Source organism: Cetorhinus maximus, chromosome 24 (assembly GCF_964194155.1).
Source record: "Cetorhinus maximus chromosome 24, sCetMax3.hap1.1, whole genome shotgun sequence".
In the NCBI taxonomy this organism is placed as follows: domain Eukaryota; kingdom Metazoa; phylum Chordata; class Chondrichthyes; order Lamniformes; family Cetorhinidae; genus Cetorhinus; species Cetorhinus maximus.
The window spans coordinates 50,068,581-50,077,818 of record NC_135902.1 but is presented as its reverse complement, the minus strand read 5'-3'; the positions used below and the strand labels follow the sequence as shown (position 1 = coordinate 50,077,818).

The window sequence follows — 9,238 nt, the reverse complement described above, 5'->3', positions numbered from 1 at the left end:
AACTTTTATCCTTCTTTTATTCTCCGGAAATTGGTGTGTACCGCGTTGAGTGATATGTTTCATTGAATTTTCAGTGTTTAAAGTAAAACCTTTTAGTGAAGCGAGTGTTATTGTGTTTAAAAAACCTACATTTTGGTGTCGCCTGAGGTAGTTTTTTCTTTCATTGGCAAGACATGGGATCCGACGGGCTTCCGATTTATTTTTGCCATAATGACAACCACGCTAATCTTTATGATGCAGGTGATTAACTGATAAACTCGACGGGTTCAATGACTTTGGCTCATCCTTGACGTTTTCCAATGTTCATACATGGTTTTAACGTCTATACAAAGTAATTGCAGGAGTGGCATGCTTTTACTGGTTGTTTATTGAAATACAATCAGCAGAAGAGGACCTACACCTAGCTTGGAAATGATGGGGCTTTACATTACGTGCTCTGTATGCAGATTGACTTGATTGTCCTTGAAAACTGTACATTTTCAGACATTCACTGCCTGCGCCAATTGACGTACCACAGATCTTAGGTTTTTGTGCCACCATTTTCCATTACAAGTTTTCATGTTCTTATTTATCATGGAATTTGCCTTTATAGACTTGACACTTCATGCCTTGTGATCACTGGGCTCCCAGAAGCCACTTAATTGTTTTCTATTTGTTCACACTATGTGGGAGTTGCTGGCATTGCTGGCAAGGGTGCCATTTATTGTCCATCCCTATTTGCCCTTGGGAAAGTGATAGTGAGCAACCTTCTTAAATTGTTGCAGTCCATGTGGCGTAAGTAGACTCATAGTGCTGTTAGGAAGGGTAGTTCCAGGCTTTTGATCCATCAGCAGTGAAGGAATGGCAACATATTTCCAAGTCCGGATGATGTGTGACTAGCAGGTAAACTTGCAGGTAGTGGTGTTCCTAGACCTGCTGCTTTTGTCCTACTAGGTGGTAGAAATCACAGATTTGGAAGGTGCTGTTGAAGGAGCCTTGGTGAGTTGCTGCAGTGCACCCTGTAGATGGGACATTGTCACAGCGTGCTGCTGTATGTACTCCAGCGGTTAGGCTTGTGATCAATGGTGATCCCAAGATGTTGATGGTGGGGCGATTCAGCCATGGTAATGCTTTTGAATGTCATGGGGAAGTTGTTAGATTCTCCCTTGCTGGAGATGGTTAGTGCTTGATGCTTAAGGGACAAGTCACATTCACACCACGTGTCAGCCACAGCCTGAATGTTGTCGAAGCCTTTCTGCCTGCAGACAGGGCCTAAATCATTATATTGATATGAAAGCCAACATAACTTCCCTGTGAGAGCAGAGGTCAGAAACTCTAAGTACCAGCAGACCTCAGACTTTCTGGCGTGTGCATACTGGGAGCGGGCTGCATATGTACAATTCGACATTTTAAGTTCTTTGGGCCGACGATGAGCCATGTGCGCCTGTGCAGAAAGAGAAAACAGTGTGAAAACCCAGGTCATGTGAGTGGGAACAGAGCTCCATTGCAGACAGGTGTCCCAGGCAGGGAGAGGCTCCAGTAAAGATAAGGAGAAAGAGGAGCAGAGAAAGACGCTCTAAGCAGAAAAAGGGCTGCATTTGGCAGATTTTAAGTGGTGAGAGTGAGGGCTCAGGAGAAGCCCTGGTGATTAAATAGGGCTCAGGAAAAGCCCTGGAGATCCAAGAAGGCAGCAGAAGGTTGGTAACTCCATGTTGCTGGCCATTGGGGTGAAGGTAATCCTTTGCAGTAGTAGTATTCTGTTCGACATTGCCAAAGAGCTGAAGTTGTGCTTGTGAGTTTGTGCTTGAGTTCACACTCGGGAATCCAAGGGAACAGAATCTTGGAAGACAAGATTGAAACCCTGCTAGGTGGGCTGTTGTTGATACTGTCAGAGTTGGAGCCACTTTTGGAGAGAATTCCAAGGTTGGATCTTCGAAGATGAAACCTGGAATCCCTCGTGATAGACACAGCGTTTCAACGAAATTGGTTGGCTCAGTGTTACTGACGTCTGGTGGGTTGTTCATAAATCCATGGGCTCTGCCTTGATCGCATTCGCCAGTAATTGTTTATATGGTGTGTTCGACCACAGTTTGCCTGTTAATTCACACGTATATTTACCCTGAATGTTAGAGTATAAGATTGATATTGTAAATTATTTTACTTTTGTGAACTTGTATGGTAAAGTTTATTTTTGTTTGTTCAAAACCCATGGAATCTTGTGGCTTTTTTCTCTTGCTCTGCACAAACTGCCTCTCGCGTTTCTACCAAAGCCCTTCATTGGCTGTAAAGCACTTTGAGATGTTCGGTGGTTGTGAAAGGCACTATATAAATACAAGTCTTTGTTTCTTTCCTCAACCACTGCAGAATCAAAAATACACAAGGCCCCAAACTTCAATACCATTCTCCCCAAGACCATCACAACAAGTTAGTTGAATTTCAGACTTTGTCTACTTTAAGAAAAGCATTATTGGTCCCTAACTTGGGGAGAAAGGTATTGAAGTTTGGGGCCTCAGGTATTTTTGATTCTGCAGTGATTGTGGAAAAAAAGACTTGCATTTATATAATACCTTTCACAACCGTCAAACATCTCAAAGTGCTTTACAGCCAATGAAGGACTTTTGTAGGAACATGAAAGGCAGTTTGTGCACAGCAAGCTCCTATTACAGCAATGTGATATTGACCAGATAATCTGTTGTTGTGATGTTAAGTGGATACATTGTACCATTGGTGATGTATAATAGCTTCACAGACTACAGTAATGATAAGGTATATTTGAAAATGTGGACATTTATTGTAATTATCACAATTTTTTACAGATTCAAATTTTATTGAAGTAAGAAAATAGTAATTATTAATCATCCTGATTAAATATTTTATCATGCAACCTGCATTGCTATTGGAAACAGCTTAATTTGTTTCTGGAGGAATTCAGATAACCCATTGGTAGGATAGCTAAAAACCCTTAAGATGCTGAATCAGATTAGTTTCTGTGAAGATATTTTAGTAATACTTGGCCAAATAACCTGTTCAAGATGCAGTATTTGTAAAACGAGGTGAAAGAAAAATGATAAACCAGTATCAAATTTTAGTTTTCAAAATGCACAGCAAATAATAAATTTGATATAATTGGCTAATATTATTAATTTGTTTTGACCCATGACTAACAGATTCATGTATTTAATATACATTAACACATATCCATTGAACCAACCTTGATCTGAAAACGTTAATTATATTCTGAGCCCGCATATTTAAATGCTTGTGTGATTGATAAACTATTCACATTATGCAACAAATAACAATTTTAATTCGCTTTGTATCAAAGACGTGATGTTTTGTTTGAATTCTCCACTTTCCAGACCAGTTTATTCCTATTGGACTGAGTCAGTATCCTTCCTGCTGCCGTCACTGAACGAAACTGAGGGGAGTTGTGCAGAAGCTACAACTGTTATAATCGTCGGATACATAATACCCATCAAGATCTGCGAGGAGAGCTGGTGTAAAAGCCAGGCTGATTTGCCGTGTTGTGCAAGGGAGATACCCAGTCGTTCAGAGTTCCTGAAACAGGAAATACGCCGAGTTTGCTTTTGTTTGGGGAAGGAAAAACTGAAGGAACAAGTCCTACTGTGGCGTTGTGTGATGTTAACGCATTCACGTTTTGGTGGGTTAATGCATCCTTAAGGTTGACTTGCCAATGACTCTGCTGGAATGAAAGTGTTCTCTTCCTTGTTTTTCTACCCCTCAACAATATACAATTGCGAGTAATGCTTGGAAAAGAGCTGTTTCAGTCCATTCCGGCTCTCTCCATTCGCATGATCTGAACTTCAAACAGGATCTGAAAGGTAGCGAAGACTCGACTCGATTGTGTTTTGATGCATGAACCTTCAGAAGCTAACGGTTGATTTGTTTCACCTCATTTGCTGTGCAGTGACTCCGTTCGAACAACAGTAACCCGAGTTTACATCACGAGTTTCGAGGGAGGCAAAGAGCCTTTCGAGGAAGGACTATGTTGGTGAAGGAGTTCAGGATTTGCATGCCCCTGACAGTAGAGGAGGTAAGTATAACTCACATGGCACATATTTAATGGTGGGCTTTTTCTAAAAGAAAATGCATGCCTAATCTAACGTTTTTATTTTATTTTCACGCCGTATTTCTCCCGGGTAACGGTTGAATTGCTTTGGTGACTTTGACGAAGATTTGAGCACATTTACGGTCGCTTGTTAGAATTAGGAAATGTTCCATTTGTTTCGGATTATACATATATGTACTGTAAAGCATTGCTATCACATATAATGGAAATCATATGACTGCGCTGTGTGTGCACAACCCACGGGGCTGCGTCTTGAACGCAATGGAAAGCTTCCCCGCCTTACTGGAAGTACTATTTAACAATGCCTTCATTTGAAAGGAAACAGATAAGTTGAGGAATATCGGTGAAAGTGGTTGCTGGCGAGATATAAGTCGCCTCCGAGGATGAGTGGGGCTAGGTACTTAGACCAAAGGCTTTTTTTTGTATGCGGTGTGCCTTTGTTTAAATATTTGCAGTTGAATACGGTTTCTTATCCTTCAGACACGACCATTGAATTATTACTATACGCTATGTCCCTTAACTGTATAGATTCAACTGCATTAAAAACCAAGTCATCTTTTATTGTTAGAATAGCGCACGGTAAACATAAATATATGAATACGTTTTATCGTGGAGGATAATACATTCATACATCCACTACTGTCACCAGATGGCGCTGAAGTGAAATTCTTCTTGTTTACCCTTTTTGGTCTGAAACATTTGGAGCTCAAGTGGAGCCACTACACATGCATTAGAAAGATCAACATCGACCTTAGTTTTATTTCCCCCTTCCAAATTTTTGAATAAAAAATGTTTAGAATGTTTCATTAGAATTAGCATTATTCTATTCAAAATACTGTGAACTTTTACGAGTTGGGGAAGACCGTCAACTCTTTTAAAAAATATAATTGCAATATTTTTTTGTTTTAAAAGAACAAAACAGGACAGTTGGCTGTGATATATGCATTCAGCCATTAATTCTTAGAAAAAAGTGAAAGATGCCAGTACTTATGGTTGGCTCCAACCCAAAAAAAGCACCTAGCAACATAATTTTATTAACAAGGATTTATATAGGTCTGTGTGATTGTGCTAATTTGCATGTAATGGGTTTTGGGAAAACTATAATTTAGGTTACTTCGAATCCAATAGTGCAGCACCTTGCCAAGTGCATGTATTGCAAAAGATGTTCAAGGTTTTACTTATGAACATTGAATAATTTAGAGGTTTAGTAACTTGAAGTGAAAAGGTTTGTGAACAGAATGGTAACCAATCCAGTTTGATTTTTTTTTGTTTCATCTTTTCATATCTGTGCTTTGTAAATAAACATACGTAAAGTAGATTGAATGAGATCTTGTTTAAGGGCAGTACTTCCACTTGTTTTGTAGTAGAACATATAAACAATAAAATTAGTGAAAGAAAACCTTGATAAACTTTCTAGACTATTGTTCGAAAGAACTAATTGTGCACAGAACTATACAGGATGTTTTCCAACAGTCTGCTTAGGAGCAGCCCTTCACTGGCAGTGTATAAAGACATGCCAAATCAGGCTGATAGGCCTCAACGCATATGATGCTGGATTCTAATTCTGTAGGAGGTGTTATTCAGTTAACCTGGAGAATCATATATGTGAGTTACCTTATTGTACCAACAACATTGTTTAAATTGGTCCAATGGTAAATTCACTGTAGCTCTCTGTAGAGCAGACCCTAATTCACTGACTGCCTACATAAAATGATCACCAGGAGGCTTCCAAGTTGTTTGATTCAGCGGTCCATCACATAAGGCTAGTTTGCTGTATTTTCTGCACTTGGATTTTGACTGCTATTTTTGACTTGCAAAACTGAATTTGCCATACCAATTAATGCTGATATGTTAGTTTCCATTGCTTAACACTGATCCTGAAATTCAACATGTTTTTACATATTTCTATAGCAACATTCTGTTGCAATCATTTGCCCCTGCAGCTGTCAGTTCAGTGCTTATCATAGATATTCCATTGGGCCTGCCAATGGTTGTCCTGGATTTGGAGGAGATTGCAGAGGAGGAAAGGCTGGTTTGCCTTCACCTTTGGTTTCTGATGCTCATCCACAGACAGCCAGAAATGACACATTCTGATCCGGGCACTAAATTGAGCATATCTCAGAGACCCATTTTCAATTTCTGTTTCAGCAGGGAGGATGTCATTGAATCGTGTTATCTACTGAAGCCTGAGCTACAGATGACATCTTGTCTGTTTACAGTCAAAGCAGCACCACACAACACTTATACCAGATGCTTATTTCAAGCCAGCCCAGGCAACATTTGTCAGAAACTGTAAAGTGGTTCATTAGGAAGCTGATTGGAACCTTGTTTGCTGTAATAATATATGTGTCACTTTTCCCATGGAAGGAAAACATCAATTCAAGAGGGCACAGCACTTCTCCCAGGTATCTGGGTTCCTAAAAGTGCACAGTTTCATTAGCACCCATGCACCCATCAGAGTGCCTCATAATAAAGTGGGGCATATATGAATTGCAAATATTCCATTTGATTACTGAACCACCCACAACCGAATAATGCAAACAACTTCTGGAGACTCTGGCAGAAATCATGGTGCTTTCATATTTTGAAAGTTCACAGTGCCACTGTGATTTCCATGAACTAGAATGAATGAATAGCCGCTGGGAGACTATGGATACCTCTTGCTGTGTGGCTATTAGCCAAGAACTCCCACAACAAGATGGAGTGAAAATACAACTTTTGCCTCCATTGAAGTTCTGATGGAACATAAAATAATTATGTTAAAGGAGCGCTGCTGGCGCTTGGATAGATCAGGTGGGGTCCAACTGTATAACTATGAGAAAGTATCGATCAACTCACCACCTCCCTCGAACCTCTCCACTGTCTGTAAATTGTCACACTAGTCCAACATTCAGTAGTGGATGAGCAGTATTTTGTGCAACTAAATATTGGGAAGGTTGAAGCCATTGTCTTTGATCCCAGCCACAAACTGTTTCCTAATCACCAATCCCATCCCTTTTTCTGGAAACTGCCTGAGGCTGAACCAGATCCTTTGCAACTTGGGTGTCATATTTGACCCTGAAATGAGCTTCGAAGCGAAGTGGTCTTGTTGCTGTGGTAGCAGTCCAGAAGCTCAGTCTAATGCCCTGGGGCATGAATTAATCCCACCATGGCAGCTGGTGGAATTTGAATTCAGTTTATAAATCTGGAATATAAAATGAGTCTCTGTTATGGTAACCATGACAGCTATCATCGATTGTCTTAAAAACCCATTTGGTTCACTAACGTCCTTTAATGAAGGAAATCTGCCATCCTTACCTGGTCTGGCCTACATGTGACTCCAGATCCACAGCAATGTGGTTGACTCTTAACTGCCTGCTGAAATGGCCTAGCCAACCCAGCTCAAAGGCATCTATGAATGGGCAGCAAATGCTGGCCTTGCCAGTGATGACCACATCCCATGAAGTAATATATTTTTAAAACATTTGCATCATCACTGAGAACGCCTACTGTCACCCCCATAACATCACCCGACTCTGCTCCTGCCTTAGCTCATTTGCTGAAACCTTCATCCACACTTTTGTTACCTCCTAGGCTTGACTATTCTGACACTATCCTGGTCAGCCTCACATTTTGCCCTTTTGTCAAACATGAGATCATTAAAAACTGCCCATATCCCAACTTGCACCAAGTTCCATTCACCCATCACCTTTGTGTTCACAGACATACATTAGCTCTTGGTCAGACAACAATTCAATTTTAAAATTCTCACCCTTGTTTTCAACTCCCTCCATGCTTTGCCCCTCCCTATCCTTGTGACTCCTCCAGCCTGACAACCCTCCAAGATCTCTGGCCTCCTCCAATTCTGACCTCTTGAACAACTCCTATTTTAATCATTAACTGTTGGTGAATGTACTTTCAGCTGTCTAGGCCCTAAACTCTGGAATAACTACCTTAAACCCTTTTGCTTTGCACTCCTCTAAAATGCGCTTTAAAACCTACCTCTTTGACCAAGATTTTGATCATCTGCCTGTGTATCGTCTTATATAACTCGGATGTCAAATTTTGTTGATTATGTTTGTGTAAAGAGCCTTAGGATGTTTTATTACGTTTAAGGCGCAGGAGAAATGCAAGTTGTTGTGTATTGCAAAAAAAGCATTGTTTGCATAGGGCACTGGAGGAATAGCCTCCACTTTGGCTGAGGAAGAAGAAGAATAACTGGCTGTGCCTGCTGTATGGCAAGGCAGACTTGTGTGAAGAAGTGATTGACAGATTTTTGTTAAAAATAGTGCTTATGATCCTCAATCGGCAATCTTGTGGTCCACTCTGATCCCTTGCCAATGTGATATTCTGAATCCCACCTGCCTTGCATAACAAATCAATTTATGAGTTCCCAACATTATCTTATGTTCCTTTAGCCAAAAATATCCTCCGTAAATAATTCAAAGATCCAACCAGTTAATTTCCTACTCCTGTGTCCTTGCTTAGTTGACTCCCCAGTGCCTACCATTGGTGAAACTGTAGGATTGTCTAACTTTTTGTCTACTTTTTAATCTTCTCTGGTTTAATGTGCCACCTCAGGCTGCTTTTCAGTGGTCCTGTGGCAAACATCTCAGCTCCTGGCTGAAAGTCTCATCCATACTTCTTTCCTCCAAGACTGGGCTATTCCAAAGCTTTTCTGTCCAGCCCCCCAGCTTTCACCCTACTTAAACTTGAGCACATCCAAAACTCTGCTACCCATATCCTAACTTGCATTAAGTCTTGTTTGCCCTGTGCTTACTGGCTCCCAGTGTGACATTGCCTCATTTTTAAAGTTCTAATCATTGTCTTTAAATTCCTCCCGAGTCTTCCCTCCCAATCTTTCCAGATGACGACCTCCTACCTTGTAATCCTTTGATCTCTGCCGATTTTTAAAGTTCCACCATTGGCACCCGTGCCTTCTGCTGCCTATGCCCAAAACTCTGCAATTCCCTCCTTAAACCTCTCTGCCTTTCTACTACTCTTTCCTCCTATAAGACACTCCTTAAAACTGACCTCTTTGACCAAGCTTTTGGTCATCTGCCCTAATATCTCCTTCTGGCTCTCTCTCAAATCTTGTTTGATAACTCTCCCGTGAAGCACCTTGGGACAGTTAAAGGTGCTAAGGAAATACAAGTTGTTTCTTCTGGGTCGTGAGCATTGGCATTTGTA

The 9,238-nt window shown here is 40.7% G+C and overlaps 1 protein-coding gene across 1 annotated transcript in view; it reads left to right on the top strand.

Annotated features, from left to right (window-relative positions):
* The first annotated feature begins 3,199 nt into the window (after window positions 1–3,199).
* Window positions 3,200–9,238, top strand: part of LOC144667590 (cytoplasmic phosphatidylinositol transfer protein 1-like) — a 283,402-nt gene continuing 277,363 nt past the window's right edge. Inside the window, exon 1 of the mRNA XM_078529012.1 lies at window positions 3,200–4,033. Within this exon, the coding sequence (XP_078385138.1) occupies window positions 3,986–4,033 (48 nt within the window). The 5' untranslated portion in view covers window positions 3,200–3,985. The remainder of the gene's footprint in view (window positions 4,034–9,238) is intronic.